Source organism: Microcaecilia unicolor, chromosome 7 (assembly GCF_901765095.1).
Source record: "Microcaecilia unicolor chromosome 7, aMicUni1.1, whole genome shotgun sequence".
NCBI lineage: Eukaryota > Metazoa > Chordata > Amphibia > Gymnophiona > Siphonopidae > Microcaecilia > Microcaecilia unicolor.
In genome coordinates, this window is record NC_044037.1 from 167,267,573 (window position 1) to 167,285,676 (window position 18,104).

The 18,104-nt window shown below is 45.0% G+C and overlaps 1 protein-coding gene across 2 annotated transcripts in view; it reads right to left on the bottom strand.

Moving 5' to 3' along the window:
• PARD3B (par-3 family cell polarity regulator beta) overlaps positions 1-18,104 on the bottom strand; it is a 2,175,158-nt gene that overhangs the window by 1,182,059 nt on the left and 974,995 nt on the right. For both annotated transcript variants that reach the window (XM_030209894.1, XM_030209893.1), the window contains exon 9: positions 10,877-11,016. In XM_030209894.1, coding sequence (XP_030065754.1) covers positions 10,877-11,016 — 140 coding nt within the window. The remainder of the gene's footprint in view (positions 1-10,876; positions 11,017-18,104) is intronic.

Below are 18,104 nucleotides of genomic sequence, written 5' to 3' on the forward strand. Positions count from 1 at the left end.
TCAAATTCTTGAAATAATTTTAACTAGTAAATTTGTTTCAATGCCAAATATCACTTTTATAGCTATAGTCTTAATATAGATAAATAGAAATGATCACATGGTGCACACATTTGCAAGCTACCAGTAGGGCTGAAACTTTGCTTTCTCCTTCCTTTTTGCCACACATTCACAACTGCAATTCTAATTAAAACTGAACAGATATAAAGAGGGAAGAGTATTTGCAATAGGATATTGTTAAATTTCTCCTGTAAACCACAATTAAAGGTGACCTCTCATTGTGTAAATGCACATATCTCAATTTTTCTATTTATTTTTGTTATGCTCTCAAAATTAATGTTAACACTCAGGGCCTAATTTCAGACCAGAAAAATGTAATGAAAAATCTTTTGAATCACCAAAAAAGGTCAACACAAATTTAAAAAGATACATTTTCCTTGAGGTAACAATATATTTCTTTTTTTTTCTCTTTTCTGTTTTTTTTTTCGCCAAGTTATTTCTTCTATCAACTACCTTCAAGATCAATCCAAACAAGTGTTTTGATCCTAGTACCATGAAATTTTGTCTATTTTAATTGATTCAACACACACTCAGCACACCCAACTTCATTAAAAGACTGCAAAATTGTCAGGTTCTCAGGTTCATAGCCCGCGGGGCCGAGCTCTGGAGCAAACGTGAGCCCTTGGGCTGCTGACGAGGAGTGACAGCAGCAGGCAAAACCCACCAACCAACACTGGGCAAGCACACTGGCACCGGCAAGGACTGCAGGCATCGCCCAGCAAGCCGGAACACATGGACTGGAATCCCCTAGACTGGAGGACACCGGACTGGTCCACACTGGACCGGAACACACTGGACTGGAACACACCGGACTGGAGCACTGTACTGGAACACACTGGACTGGTCCGTACAGCTTCACCTGCAGTTAGCCACTGCCCCCCAAGGGTTGAGCCCTTGGGTTCGAGTGGCTGGCAGGACTTACCGGATAACATAGGGACCAGGATACTCGAACAAGCTTGCAACAGAAGTGCTCCTAAATCCTAAACTGACATAAGTGCTCCCAAGCCCTAAACCAACAGAAGTGTTCCTAACAGTAAACTAACAGAAGTGCTCCTAACAATAAACCAACAGAAGGCTCCTAACAGTGAACCAACAGCAGTGCTACTAAGAACTACACAAACAGAAGTGCTACCAAGAACTACAAGGGAAAGCAGGGAAGCCACAAGGAGAAAGCAGGGAACCTAAACACAAAAACTAGCACAGGTGCTCCTAGGCACCAAGCACAACAGCTCTACAACCCTAAACTAACTACGGTGCTCCTAAGCACCAAACTACCAGAAGAGCTCCTAGCACTAAAAGGGATGACAGGGGAGCCACAAGAGAAAAAAACAGGGAAGCTAAACACAGAAGTCAGCAGTGCTTCCAAAGCACTAAACACAACAGAGCTTCCAAAGCCCCAAACACAGAAGTGCTTATAAAGCACCAAACACAGTAGTACTTCTAAAGCACCAAAACACAGTAGTGCTTCTAAAGCACCCAAAGGGAAAGCAGGGGAACCACCAGGGGAAAGCAGGAAAGCTAAACACACAAGTCACAAGTGCACACTGCACTAACACTGACCTGGCCCTATAGCAAGCGCAAATGCAAACGCAAATGCCAACATTGCAAAGGCGCTGAAGGAAAGACCACCACTTCCTTATCAAGGCCCTGCCTGATGATGTCACCACTACCAGACACCAGCAGCCAGCATACTGAAACACAGAGCAACTGAACCACAGAGAAGCTCAATACACCCAGGTGCAGTATAGCAGAGCAATGAGAGCCACGCTGGAAGCAACCAGCACACAGAGGCAGAGCTAGCTCAGGTAACACACACAGCTGCAGTATAGTAAAGCAATTAGAGTCATGCTGCTGGAAGCGGCCAGCACAGAGAGACAGAGCTAGCTCAGAAAGGACAGACAGAAGAAACAGAAGCCAGCTAAGAAGCTGACCACCAGAAATAAGGTACGTCTGGGAGAGGTTCCGGCCACAATCATGACAAAAATATAAAAAAAAAAAAAGAGTAGTGTTTTGAACATATGATTTCACTTCCGTCAAACATGGTTGAAGACAGATATCAATACATTTACACTAAGAATCCTGAGTGGATACTATGGGACATCCCAGGGGCTTTTTCAAGCGTTTATGCATTTTAGATGGAAGATAAAATATAGAGATTTTATAATATTCATAATTCAAAAATTTATATTCTTTGATGATCAAAAATTAGCTCGCCATTGTTTGTAGTATGTGGTGGCCTGACTACAGGAATTGATTCCCCTGATGCAATGAAGCGAAACAGGACCCTCTGTTGGGTTTTTGATGAAGTCCTGCAGAAGACAAGTGATGATTGAGCAGATAAGACTTTTCGTATTATATACACCTGCAGTTCTAAGTAGTTATTCTTGTTTTATGAGACTACAACGCCCTATTTTACCTTGTTTTTTCTGCTACGTGGAGTTTTTTTGACCAGTGATGGGTGCATGTCTTAGCTCTACAGTGGTGTGAGAAGCGTGGCTTTCACTGAGGTCTTTTTTTTTTTTTCACACTGTGTGTATATAGTCTCCACGACTGTGGATAAAAGTAAAGGGGGTGCTGTTTAGTCCCTTTGGAAACTCAGTTTGTGAAAGATTTCAGTACTATATGTTTCCAGCTCCTGTAATTTTTCTATTAAATTTTAACTGCCAGACCCTTGAAGATTTTTCTAACACTTGGAGATCCCTTCTCATGGTTTCTATACCTTACACGGTAGCCACTCTATTGATTACCTTCATGTCATATGTAAAAAGGCAAACCTTTCCATCTAACCCTTCAGCAATATCTCTCACAAATATATTACACAGAATCAGCTCCAGCACAAACCCCTGAGGAATGCCACTACTCACCTTCCTTTCCTCTGAGTGAATTCCGTTTACCACCACCCTCTGTAACCTATCCAAGTCACCACTTTGGGTCCTAAGTTCAGCCTTCTCAGCATATTCATGAGTCTTCTGTGAGGGACAGTATCAAAGGTTTTGCTGAAATCCAAGTAGATTACATCTAGAGTACGTCCTTCATCCAGTTCTTTGGTCACCCAGCCAAAAGTCAATACGATTGGTTTGGCAGCATTTTCCTTTGGTAAAGCCATGTTACCTCACATCCTGTAATCCGTTAGCTTCTAGAAAGTTAACTATCCTTTCTTTCAGCAGCAACTCTATTACCTCTATTATTTTTCCTACTACCAATGTGAAACTTACCGGTCTGTAGTTTCCCACTTCTTTCCTGTCTCCTCTTTTGTGAAGAGGGACCACATCCACTCATGTCCAATCCTGCAGAACCTCTCCCATTTCTAAAGATCTATTAAATAAATCTTTAAGAGGTCCTGCCAGGACTTCTCTGAGCACCATCAGTATCCTGGTGCAGCCAAGTTAAGTCTTGCCTCACCAATTTGCTTCATTTCTTTGAAGGAATGAATATACATGTGGATAAAGGTGTGCCTGTTCATGTAGTGTATCTAGATTTTCAGAAAGCTTTTTGTAAAGTTCCTTATGAGAGACTCCTGAGAAAATTAAAGAGTCATGGGATAGGATGCAATGTTCTGGTGTGGATTAGGAATTGGTTATTGGACAGAAAACAGAGGGTAGGGTTAAATGGTAATTTCCCTCGATAGAGGAGAGTGAACAGTGGAGTGCCGCATGGATCTGTATTGGGACCTGTGCTATTTAACATATTTATGAATTATATGGAATTCGGGACGACGAGTGAGGTGATTAGATTTGCAGATAAAACAAAACTATTGAAGGCTGTTAAAGCACGTGCAGAATGTGAAATATTGTAGGAAGACCTTAGGAAACTGGAAGACTGAGCATCCAAATGGCAGATGAAATCTAACGTGGCCAAATGCAAGGTGATGCACCCGACCTTCAAGAAGCGCCTCAAGACCTTCCTTTTTGGCAGAGCATATGCCACGAGCCCTACAGGAGCCACACCCTTTTAGCCTGCAGCTCACTCTGTGCTGACTTATCACCTACCCTCTCTTCCTTTTCCTCATCAGTTCTTTCTCTCTCCCAACTGTGCCCTTGTCTACCGTACTTTGTACTATTGATATTGTTGTTTGCTTATTAACTACTGTATGCCACATTGAGCCTGCCCATGGGCGGGAATATTGTGGGATATAAATGTCATAAATAAATAAATTAAATAAATAAATTGGAAAGAATAATCTGAATCATAGTTACCTGATGATGATTATTATTATTACTATATTTGTACCCCGCGCTTTCCCACATAATGCAGGCTCAATGCGGCTTACATAGTAATTTGAAATACAAAGTTAATAGAATTTTAATAAAACAGTAGTAAAACAATGTAAAGTTGGGCCAGGGCCGTGCCTAGGGTCTCTGGCGCCCCCCCCTGCAGACTATCAGTTGGCGCCCCCCTGCAGACTATCAGTTGGCAGCGGCGGCAGCGCCCCCCCCAGTGAAAATGATCGCTCACCACTTGCCACACTGACAGGAATTGTCAGCAATATTCTTAGAAACAAATTGCTATACATTGCAAAATAAGATAGCAGATGTAAATTCTCAAAGTGGACATATTCCAAACACTAAAATGAAAATAAAATGATTTTTTTCTACCTTTGTTGTCTGGTGACTTTCTTTTTCTGATCATGCTGGCCCAGTATCTGATTCTGCTGCTATCTGTCCTCTTAACTCCGTTTCCAGGGCTTCCTTTCCATTTATTTCTTTCCTTTCCTCCTTTCTTCTTCATTTCTGGTCCTCAGCTTCTGCCTATTTTCTTCACCCATGTGCAGTTTTTCTCCTCTCTTCCTTTTCCCTCATTTCATCTTCTTCATCTCTCTTCCCTCCCCTCTATGTCCAGCAATTTCTCCTCTCTCCCTGAGCCCTGCCCTCCTATCCATGACCATCCATGCTCCTCTGTCCCCTGCCCCCTCCATTCATCCCTATCCAGCAATTCCCCTCTCTCCCTAAGCCCTCCCCTCCCATCCATGCCCATCCATGCTCCTCTGTCCCCTGCCCCCTCCATTCATCCCTATCCAGCAATTCCCCTCTCTCCCTGAGCCCTGCCCTGCAATCCATATCCATCCATGCCCATCTGTCCCCTCCATTCATCCCTATCCAGCAATTCCCCTCTCTCCCTGAGCCCTGCCCTCCCAATCCATGCCCATCCATGCTCCTCTGTCCCCTGCCCCCTCCATTCATCCCTATCCAGCAATTCCCCTCTCTCCCTGAGCCCTGCCCTCCCAATCCATGCCCATCCATGCTCCTCTGTCACCTGCCCCCTCCATTCATCCCTATCCAGCAATTCCCCTCTCTCCCTGAGCCCTGCCCTACAATCCATATCCATCCATGCCCATCTTTCCCCTCCATTCATCCCTATCCAGCAATTCCCCTCTCTCCCTGAGCCCTGCCCTCCCAATCCATGCCCATCCATGCTCCTCTGTCCCCTGTCCCCTCCATTCATCCCTTTCCAGCAATTCCCCTCTCTCCCTGAGCCCTGCCCTCCCATCCATGCTCCTCTGTGCCCTCCATTCATCCCTAATTCCCTATCCAGCAATTCCCCTCTCTCCCTGAGCCCTGCCCCTCCCATCCATGCTCCTCTGTCACCCTCCATTAATCCCTATCCAGCAATTCCCCTCTCTCCCTTCCATGACCCCCCCACCTCGCATCCATGCTCGTCTCTCCCCTGCCCTCCCATTGTTCAACAACTGCCCGCCCTCTTCTCTCCCACCAACATCCCTTTTCTTGTTTTTTTTTTTTTTATTTACCTCCGTGGCGGTCCAGCAGCGCAGCGTCAGTGAAGGAGGCAGCGTTCGCCTCCCGAAGTCTCTAGCCTTCCCTTCGCTGTGTTCAGCCTTCTTCTGACGTCATTTCCTTGACGTCAGAAGAAGGCGGAACACAGCGAAGGGAACGCTAGAGACGTCGGGAGCGCTGCCCCCCTTCACTGACGCTGCGCTGCTGGACCGCCACGGAGGTAAATTTAAAAAGGAAAAAAAAGAAAAGGGATGTTGGGGGGGGGGGGAGAAGAGGGCGGGAAGTAGTTGAACAATGGGAGCGGGAGGGCGCGCGAGGTGAGCATGGTGCGGCGGCGCCCCCCTGCCATGCTTACCGTGTTGGCACGGCCCTGAGTTGGACTTAGTAGTGTATGATAAGTTGAGCTAGATAATATATGACTAGGATAAAAGAGGGTAGACAGGATAGGATAGTGTAATTTGGGAGAAAGGGTAAGGAGGGATAAAATTAAGGAGAGATGGAAAGAGAAGGATGGGAGGTTGGTATTTAAATCAGAACAGAATTGGGGGTGGAAGTTGGCGAGATTAGGTTGGGGCATTTGGTTAGGCTTGCTTAAAGAGATGAGCTTTCAGCATTTTTCTAACGGGCAAGAAGTTGATTATTAATCGGATAAGTCTGGGTATAGCGTTCCAAAGCTGGCTGCCCAAAAATGAGAAACTGGATGCGTAGTAGGTCTTGTACTTAATTCCTCTACAATTGGAAAGGTGTAGGTTAAGATAAGTTTGTGAAGAATTAGATCTGTTTCTAGCAGGGAGGTCAAGCAATTCATTCATGTAGCCAGGGGATTCGCCGTGGATGATCTTGTGGGTCAATGTGTTGACCTTAAAATTTATTCTTTCTTTGATGGGGAGCCAGTGAAGCTTTGCTTAAAGAGGTGATGCACTTTCGAATTTCGATTTCCCAAAAATAAGTCTGGCACTCGTGTTTTGGGCAGTTTGGAGTCTTTTCTGTATTTGAGTTTTGCATCCTAAAAAGACACTGTTGATAGGGTCCACGTCGGGGGCTGGCAAACAAGAAAAAGATCTAGGTGTCTTCGTAGATATGCTGAAATTCTGCTCAATGTGCAGAAGCAGCCAAACAAGCAAACAAGATGCTAGGAATTATTAGGAAAGGGATGGTGAATAATTCTGAAAATACTATTGTGCCTCTGTATCACTCTATTGTACGACCTCACCGTAAATACTGTGTTCAGTTCTGGTTGCCATATCTCCAAAAAGATATAGCGGAATTAGAAAAAGTTCAAAGAAGAGCGACCAAAATGATAAAGGGGATGGAACTCCTCTCATATGAGAAAAGGCTAAAGAGGTTAGGGCTCTTCAGCTTGGAAAAGAGATGGATGAGGGGAGATATGATTGAGGTCTACAAAATCCTGAGTGGTGTAGAACGAGTAGAAATAAATCATTTTTTTTACTCATTCCAAAAGTACAAAGACTAGGGGCACTCAAGGAAGTTATATGGAAATACTTTTTAAAACAAATAGGAGGAAATATTTTTTCCTCAATGAATAGTTAACCTTTGGAACTCTTTGCCGGAGGATGTAGTAACAGCGGTTAGCATATATGGGTTCAAAAAAGAATTGGACAACTTCAGGAAAAATCCATAGTCTGCTATTGAGGCAGACATGAGGAAGCAACTGCTTGCCCTGGGATGAGTAGCATGGAGTGTTGCTACGATTTGGGTTTCTGCCAGGTACTCCTGGCTTGCATACTGTTGGAAACAGGATACTGGCCTAGATGGACCATTGGTCTGACCCAGTATGGCTGCTCTTATGTTCAGAACTTTGTGTTGCTTTCGAAGCAGGACATAGCAGAAGGAATGTCTCTGGGGCCAGCCGGACAGCCTGACTTAATTGCTGCCGGCAAATACTCACAAGACATAGGATGACCATAGAGGAGGAGAAGGAGGTAGGAAGATAAGTCAGACCTTCATGAGTGGCAGGGTGGGAGTGGGAGAGAGGTGCTGGATATGAATGGAGGGGAAGAGAAGAGGGATAGAGAAGGAAAACTAGATGGAAATGAGACAGAAAAATGGAAGAAAGCTGAACATGAAGAATCAATGCCAAAGATGGATATTGTGCATGAAGTGAAGAAGAAAGAAGAAACTGCCCTAAGCTGTAGCATGTCTGTCTTTCACAAAATCCAGCCCTGGTGCCATTGCAATTCAGAAAGATTTTCCATTTATAGTGCTTTAAAACCAATTTAAATTGTGATCAAATCGAACTGGGAGCCAATGTAAACCATGTAATAGAGACACACAGTAAATGATGGCAGATAAAGACCTGAACGGTTCATCGAGTCTCCCCAACAGTCACAATCATCAATTCATGGTTAACCAACAATAAATGTTAGATAACACAAAGTTGAGAGGGAATAGGCTTAGGACTAACCTAAGGAAGTATTATTTCACAGAAAGGGTGATGGAGGCGTGGAATGGCCTCCCAGTGGAAGTGGTGGAGTCGAGGACTGTCCCAGAATTTAAAAAGGCATGGAATAAGCATGTGGGATCGCTTAGGAACAGGAAGAATTAGGGGTTACAGAGGATGGGCAGACTAGATGGGTCATATGGCCTTTATCTGCCATCATGTTTCTATGATCATTGTCTTTCTTTAGACTTTCTGGGACATAGACTGTAGAAGTCCCCCTGGCACTTTTTTTAATGTTCCAACTACTGGAGTTGCTGTTGAAGCCCTCTCCAGCCTAACTGAATTTGTCTTGTCATTTGCGGTACACAGACAATAAAAAATCTTCCCAGAACAGTCCACACGTTCCGGCTACTGGAGTTGCTGTTGAAGCCTCTCTAACCCATCCTAAATCAGATTGCCATATACAGGATACAATCCAAATAAATCTGCCTGGCACCAGCCTGAGTTCTTTACAGCCAGAGTCACAATCTAAGTATCACTTGACACATCAACACATGCAGCCATTTAAGTTTTTTTTTTATATCATCCATTTTCTAAATAGAGATCATCTGCATTCATTCTAGGCATTTTTGAATTCTGTCACTGTTTTCATCTCTACCATCTCTCTCAGAAGGGCATTCCAGGCATTCACAACCCTCTCTGTGAAAAAGAATTTTCTGATAGTACTCTGAAGTCTACCACCCCACAAACTGAATTCATGTCCGTTAGTTTTATCTTTTCACCTTCTCTGGAAAAGATTTGTTTTTATATTAATACCTTTCAACTATTTAAACGTCTGTATCATATCTTCCTTCTTTCCTCTAGGGCAGTGGTTCTGAAATCTAGTCCTTGAAGCACCCCAGCCAGTCAGGTTTTCAGGATACCCACAATGAACATTCATGGGAGAGATTTGCATGCACTGCCTCCACTGTATGCACATCTATCTCATGAATATTCATTGTGGATATACTGAAAACCTGACTGGACGGTGTGCCTCCAGGATCAGGTTTGGGAACCACTGCTCTAGGGTATACATATTCAGGTCTTTCAGTTTCTTCTCATACATCTTTTGGTGGAAGCCCCATATCATTCTTGTTGTCTTCCTCTGGACCATTTCAAGTCTTTTTACATCCTTACTAAAATATAGCCTCCAAAACTGAAGACAATACTCCAAGTGGGGCCTCATCAACAACTTGTACAGTGGTATCAGTGGCGATCCTAGCCTGCATGACACCAGGGGCGGATCGCCGATGCGCCCCCCCACCCCAGGTGCAGCACGGCCCACCCCCGGTGAAATGACACCCCCCTCCCGGGTACACGCCGCTGGGGGGGGGGGGGTGCCGCGGCGCGCGCCTGTCAGCTGAGTTTGCTAACTTCGCTGCAGCTCCCTCTGTTCCGGGGCAGAGGGAGCTGCAGCGAAGTTAGCAAAGTTAGCGAACTCAGCTGACAGGCGCGCGCCGCAGCACCCCCCAGCGGCGTGCACCCGGGGCGGACCGCCCCCCCCCCCCCCTTGGTACGCCACTGAGTGGCATCAATGCCTCCTTTCTCTCTATGCAGCCTAGCATCCTTCTGGTTACCTTGTCACACTGTTTTGTTGCTTTCAGATCCTCAGACACTATCACCTCAAGGTCCCTCTCCCTGTCAGTGCATATCAGCCTCTCACCTCCTAGGACATACAAATCCCTTGGACAGATCCCTTGGATTTCTACTCCCCAAATGCATCACTTTGCACTTCTTTGCATTCAATTTTAACTGCCACACATTAGACCATTCTTCTAATCTCTGCAGATCCTTTTTCATGTTTTCCACTCCCTCCGGGGTGTTCACTCTATTCCAAATCTTGGTATTATCCACAAAAAGGTAAACCTTTCCTTTCAATCCTTTGGCAATATCACTCACAAATGCACTGAACAGAATTGGCTCCTGCACCAATTCTTGAGGCACTCAACTTACTCACCTTTCCTTCCTCTGAGTGACTTCCATTAACCACCACCCTCTGTCATCTGTTTGTCAACCAGTTTCTAATCCAGTTCACCACTCTGGGTCCTAACTTCATCCTGTCAAATTTATCCAAGAGCCTCCTACTATATGAACATACAGTCTAGTATACAGTTACATTTTGATATAACTGTAAAGGTTTTAAAGAAGTGGCCATGTAGCTTGGTTTACAGTAATTATAGCTGGGAATGCTATAACCTGGACTACTGAATCAATATCAGAAGAATTTGCATTGGATGCAATCTGCGAAAGAACATGTTAACTTAAAAGTGCTGAATGCACTACCATCAAATGGTGGGCACAGGGAGAGCTTCCTGTCTAGCAAAACTCCCAAATATTTCACCTGTGACTATATAGCAACTGAAATTCATCATAATGTAATTTCTGAAGGGAGCCCAAAATCTAATTTGTCTCTAACATGTGATCCATTTAGCCAATGTAATACCCTGATTCTCTTCTAATATAGCATATGTAAGGAGAGATGATACACTAATATATACAAATACAATAGAATATAGCAGTTGTACTACTTTTAATTACAAAGAAACATGTAATACAGCTGCTATTCAATGCATACTTAGCATCAACAAAGAAACATCATCATTTCAGAAGAAGGTGAACAATATGAATAATTTCCAGATTTTCTAACCTCTAATATTCTGTCTCCAGACTGCAGACGGCCATCCTTTATAGCAGCTCCCTTTGGCAAAATATTCTTTACAAAAATAGGACCAGGGCCATGCACAGATGAATCCCTGGTAACCACTGTGAAACCAAGTCCTTCTTGACCTATAGGAGAGAAAGAGGGAGAGAGAGAAAATGAAACTCATGTTACCCTTCTGCCCTAAGTTAACCTGAGAGGTAAGAGAGATCAAAATCATTACCAGCTATACATAAAAAAGAAACAGATTGCACAGGGCCGTGCCTAGGGTCTCTGGCGCCCCCCTGCAGCCTATCAGTTGGCACCCCCCCTGCAGACTATCAGGTGGTGGCGGCGGCGGCGGCGGCGGGCCCCCCCCCCCCCCGTGAAAATGATCGCTCACCACTTGCCACACTGACAGGAATTGTCAGCAATATTCTTAGAAACAAATTGCTATACATTGCAAAATAAGATAGCAGATGTAAATTCTCAAAGTGGACATATTCCAAACACTAAAATGAAAATAAAATGATTTTTTTTCTACCTTTGTGACTTTCTTTTTCTGATCATGCTGGCCCAGTATCTGATTCTGCTGCTATCTGTCCTCTTAACTCCGTTTCCAGGGCTTCCTTTCCATTTATTTCTTTCCTTTCCTCCTTTCTTCTTCATTTCTGGTCCTCAGCTTCTGCCTATTTTCTTCATCCATGTGCAGTTTTTCTCCTCTCTTCCTTTTCCTCATTTCATCTCCTTCATCTCTCTTCCCTCCCCCTCTATGTCCAGCAATTTCGCCTCTCTCCTTGAGCCCTGCCCTCCCAATCCATGCCCATCCATGCTCCTCTGTCCCCTGCCCCCTCCATTCATCCCTTTCCAGCAATTCCCCTCTCTCCCTGAGCCCTGCCCTGCAATCCATATCCATCCATGCCCATCTGTCCCCTCCATTCATCCCTATCCAGCAATTCCCCTCTCTCCCTAAGCCCTGCCCTCCCAATCCATGCCCATCCATGCTCCTCTGTCCCCTGCCCCCTCCATTCATCCATATCCAGCAATTCCCCTCTCTCCCTGAGCCCTGCCCTCCCAATCCATGCCCATCCATGCTCCTCTGTCCCTTGCCCCCTCCATTCATCCCTTTCCAGCAATTCCCCTCTCTCCCTTCCATGACCCCCTCGCATCCATGCTCCTCTCTCACCCATGTCCCAGCCTGGCCCGCCCTCTTCTCCCCCCCCCCTTCGCATCCATGCCCCCCCCTTCGCATCCATGCTCTCGTTTCTCCCTTGCCCTCCCGCTCCCATTGTTCAACTGCCCACCCTCTTCTCTCCCCCCAACATCCCTTTTCTTTTTTTTTCTTTTTAAATTTACCTCTGTGGCGGTTCCGGCAGCGCAGCGTCAGGGAAGGAGGCGGCGCTCCCAACGTCTAGCCTTTCCTTTGCTGTGTTCCGCCTTCTTCGTCAGAAGAAGGTGGAACACAGCGAAGGGAAGGCTAGAGACGTCCCTGACGCTGCGCTGCCAGAACCGCCACCACGGAGGTAAATTTAAAAAGAAAAAAAAAAGAAAACGATTGTTGCGGGAGGGCGAGCGAGGTGAGCATGGTGCGGCGGTGCCCCCCATAGGGAAGCGCCCCCCTGCCATGCTTACCTCTCTTACCGTGTTAGCACGGCCCTGAGATTGCATTTTACTATTCAATAATAAGATATAAATATGCAAATGGTCACCAATTCAACAAAAAAGAGGAATGAAAAGACTGAAAGGAAAATATTCAGAAGCCACCAACAATTTTTCCTGTTAAGAGGAGGAGCTGGTATAGGTTTCAATAGATACAAATGGCTGAGGAGAAGTTGAATTTAAGGGCAAAACATTTATTAAAACAAATATGTGGAACAGGAAGCACAAGGTGAAATTTATTCTTATTACTTAATTTCCTTTACTTTAGTTCTGCTACACCAGTCCAGACCTATGGGTTATGCCCCCTTACTAGCAGATGGAGGCAAAGACTTGAAGATTCTAATGACATCACTGATATAAGGAATGGTGCAGCCACCTAACAGAGAGACCAAAATAATTAAGGGTAAAAAAAAATCAAAACCCCAAAGAGAACCAACTAAATCAAGCCTGACCCAGAAAAGAGGCTCCTTAGACTACCTATGCAGAACAGACTATATACAGACAGGTGGCAAAGCAAGGAGAAGCAATTTGCGGAATCTCTCAGCCTTCAATCTGGGTCCTGGACTGGTCTAGCAAGACAGAAGGAAAGGAAAGTAACAGGTAAGAAAAAATTTCACCTTCCTCATTATCCTGTTAAACCCACTCTCCCAGGTCTAGCTTCTGTTGGATGATAAAGCCCACCTGAACACTGCCCACATGCACCACATAGGCCACTAAGAGTGTAACAGGTGCAATTCCATCCATGCACATGACTTGTCCATCTCCAGAGAAACACCCCTGGCAAACTGAAGAGTAGCAAATCTCCTGGACCGGATGGTATTCATCCTAGAGTACTGATAGAACTGAAAAATGAGCTTGCGGAGCTACTGCTAGTGATATGCAACTTATCCTTAAAATCGAGCGTGGTACCGGAAGATTGGAGGGTGGCCAATGTAACGCCCATTTTTAAAAAAGGCTCCAGGGGAGATCCGGGAAATTATAGACCGGCGAGTCTGACGTCGGTGCCGGGGAAAATGGTAGAGGCTATTATTAAAAACAAAATTACAGAGCACATCCTAAGACATGGATTACTGAGACCGAGTCAGCACGGCTTTTGTGTGGGGAAATCTTGCCTGACCAATTTACTTCAATTCTTTGAAGGAGTAAACAAACATGTGGACAAAGGGGAGCCGGTTGATATTGTGTATCTGGATTTTCAAAAGGCGTTTGACAAGGTACCTCATGAAAGGCTACAGAGGAAATTGGAGGGTCATGGGATAGGAGGAAATGTCCTATTGTGGATTAAAAACTGGTTGAAGGATAGGAAACAGAGAGTGGGGTTAAATGGGCAGTATTCACAATGGAGAAGGGTAGTTAGTGGGGTTCCTCAGGGGTCTGTGCTAGGACCGCTGCTTTTTAATATACAGTGGGGGAAATAAGTATTTGATCCCTTGCTGATTTTGTAAGTTTGCCCACTGACAAAGACATGAGCAGCCCATAATTGAAGAGTAGGTTATTGGTAACAGTGAGAGATAGCACATCACAAATTAAATCCGGAAAATCACATTGTGGAAAGTATATGAATTTATTTGCATTCTGCAGAGGGAAATAAGTATTTGATCCCCCACCAACCAGTAAGAGATCTGGCCCCTACACACCAGGTAGATGCTCCAAATCAACTCGTTACCTGCATGACAGACAGCTGTCGGCAATGGTCACCTGTATGAAAGACACCTGTCCACAGACTCAGTGAATCAGTCAGACTCTAACCTCTACAAAATGGCCAAGAGCAAGGAGCTGTCTAAGGATGTCAGGGACAAGATCATACACCTGCACAAGGCTGGAATGGGCTACAAAACCATCAGTAAGACGCTGGGCGAGAAGGAGACAACTGTTGGTGCCATAGTAAAAAAATGGAAGAAGTACAAAATGACTGTCAATCGACAAAGATCTGGGGCTCCACGCAAAATCTCACCTCGTGGGGTATCCTTGATCATGAGGAAGGTTAGAAATCAGCCTACAACTACAAGGGGGGAACTTGTCAATGATCTCAAGGCAGCTGGGACCACTGTCACCACGAAAACCATTGGTAACACATTACGACATAACGGATTGCAATCCTGCAGTGCCCGCAAGGTCCCCCTGCTCCGGAAGGCACATGTGACGGCCCGTCTGAAGTTTGCCAGTGAACACCTGGATGATGCCGAGAGTGATTGGGAGAAGGTGCTGTGGTCAGATGAGACAAAAATTGAGCTCTTTGGCATGAACTCAACTCGCCGTGTTTGGAGGAAGAGAAATGCTGCCTATGACCCAAAGAACACCGTCCCCACTGTCAAGCATGGAGGTGGAAATGTTATGTTTTGGGGGTGTTTCTCTGCTAAGGGCACAGGACTACTTCACCGCATCAATGGGAGAATGGATGGGGCCATGTACCGTACAATTCTGAGTGACAACCTCCTTCCCTCCGCCAGGGCCTTAAAAATGGGTCGTGGCTGGGTCTTCCAGCACGACAATGACCCAAAACATACAGCCAAGGCAACAAAGGAGTGGCTCAGGAAGAAGCACATTAGGGTCATGGAGTGGCCTAGCCAGTCACCAGACCTTAATCCCATTGAAAACTTATGGAGGGAGCTGAAGATGCGAGTTGCCAAGCGACAGCCCAGAACTCTTAATGATTTAGAGATGATCTGCAAAGAGGAGTGGACCAAAATTCCTCCTGACATGTGTGCAAACCTCATCATCAACTACAGAAGACGTCTGACCGCTGTGCTTGCCAACAAGGGTTTTGCCATCAAGTATTAGGTCTTGTTTGCCAGAGGGATTAAATACTTATTTCCCTCTGCAGAATGCAAATAAATTCATATACTTTCCACAATGTGATTTTCCGGATTTAATTTGTGATGTGCTATCTCTCACTGTTACCAATAACCTACCCTTCAATTATGGGCTGCTCATGTCTTTGTCAGTGGGCAAACTTACAAAATCAGCAAGGGATCAAATACTTATTTCCCCCACTGTATTTATAAATGATTTAGAGATGGGAGTAACTAGCGAGGTAATTAAATTTGCTGATGACACAAAGTTATTCAAAGTCATTAACTCGCGACAGGATTGTGAAAAATTACAAGAGGACCTTACGAGACTGGGAGACTGGGCAGCTAAATGGCAGATGACGTTTAATGTGAGCAAGTGCAAGGTGATGCATGTGGGAAAAAAGAACACAAATTATAGCTACGTCATGCAAGGTTCCATGTTAGGAGTTACGGACCAAGAAAGGGATCTGGGTGTCGTCGTTGATAACACACTGAAACCTTCTGCTCAGTGTGCTGCTGCGGCTAGGAAAGCGAATAGAATGTTGGGTATTATTAGGAAAGGTATGGAAAACAGGTGTGAGGATGTTATAATGCCGTTGTATCGCTCCATGGTGCGACCGCACCTTGAGTATTGTGTTCAATTCTGGTCGCCGCATCTCAAGAAAGATATAGTACAATTGGAAAAGGTGCAGCGAAGGGTGACTAAAATGATAGCGGGGATGGGACGACTTCCCTATGAAGAAAGACTAAGTAGGCTAGGGCTATACAGCTTGGAGAAGAGACGGCTGAGGGGAGACATGATAGAGGTATATAAAATAATGAGTGGAGTGGAACAGGTGGATGTGAAGCGTCTGTTCACACTTTCCAAAAATACTAGGACTAGGGGGCATGCGATGAAACTACAGTGTAGTAAATTTAAAACAAATCAGAGAAAAATTTTCTTCACCCAACATGTAATTAAACTCTGGAATTCATTGCCGGAAAATGTGGTGAAGGCGGTTAGCTTAGCAGAGTTTAAAAAGGGGTTGGACGGTTTCCTAAAGGATAAGTCCATAAACCGCTACTAAACGGACTTGGAAATATCCAAAATCCCAGGAATAACATGTATAGAATGTTTGTATGTTTGGGAAGCTTGCCAGGTGCCCTTGGCCTGGATTGGCCGCTGTCGTGGACAAGATGCTGGGCTCGATGGACCCTTGATCTTTTCCCAGTATGGCATTACTTATGTACCTCCCTGTTTGTTGGCATATGGCAAAACCATAATGTTGATGGAGAACACAGATACCCCTCGATCCTGAAGCAGAGGAAGTGAACTCAACCACCCTATTCAAACAAGTGGTCTCCTCGGTCTCTGAAACTGGCACCTGTGCATACCACAATCTAATGTGGTTGGTCCAAAAGAATGTCCCTTAAGATGTGGTGTGGGACTGACCACCACTTTAGAACAACCTCCAGGTTACAGCCATGGACCCAAGCAACTGCATGTAGTCTCAAGCTCTTGGAACTGGAGTGCACACAAGACCTAAAGCTGGGACTGAAGCTTGCTCACTCAGGCCTATGGAATAAAAACCAACCCTAGAGGGACATGGAATCAAACTCCCAGATACTCAAGGATCTGAGCTGATTCCAAATGATTCTTGGCAAAATTTGCCATCCAGCCAAGGCTATGTCACTTTAAAGCCCTCATATTCTGAATCAACTTGTATCAGCCAGTTGTCGAGGTATCCTTTCCTTACTAAAAAAAACACTTGCTGCAATGACCATTACCTTGGTAAAGAACAATGGGGTATGGCCAGACCAAATGGTGGTTCTCTGACCTAAAAGTGTTCTCCTAAGACACAGAACTGCAGAAAATACTTGTGAGCTTCCCAAATGACAATGTGGAAGAACACCTCTAAAAGACTGAAAGAGGTCAGAAACTCCCCATATGTACCATCAAGATCACTAAGTGAAGTCTCCATCCAGAAATACACGGCTCTCAAGAACTGTTGATCCTCTTGAGATCAAGAATTGACCCAAAAGGCCCCTCCACCTTCTTGGCGACAAGAAAATAAATTGCATTAGAGTGACACATTCACTTCTGCAGCAGCATTGGCTCAACAGCTCACACAGCAAGAAGGGAACTCAAGGTTTCTCTTACCATGAGAAATTTGTGCCCTATCACACAGAGGGACACCCTAAAGGCATCTCAAATGGGTTCTATAAACTCAAGCACATAACCCATTTGAACTACTTCTAATACCCATGGATCAGAGCTAAGGATGCTCCATGTCCAATGAAACAGGTAAATCATGCTTCCAATCAGTTCCACTACAGAGGAGGCCTGCTGAATTTCAGTGGTGCCCTTTAGCCCCTCAAGCATGGTTGCCAGTAGAGGAGAATAAGCCTAAACCTCCCAGCTTTCATATCCCCAAAAGGGCTGATTCTATCCTCTACAGTCACTGAGGTCTGGTATGAGATGCCCCTGGAAGAGAAGATTGCTAAGGCCTGCCTCAGATGTGGCATCAGCTGACCAATTTCTAAACCAAAACCATCTACAAGCCACCACTATGCCCAAGGCTAGTGAGTGAGAACAGATGCAAATGCAACTGTTCAAGATGTCAGCCATGAAGGCCTCCCTGACTCCATCTGGAGATGGGAGAAGTTATTGGATCCAGTGACACAGAACTTCCTAAGTCATGTAACCAACACAGTCCACAGCCTGAATCCCCCAAAATGAGGAGGCGAAGAACTGCTAAAGAAGCAACTTCATCTTATAGTTGTGGGCCTTCTTGAAGGCTGTACCA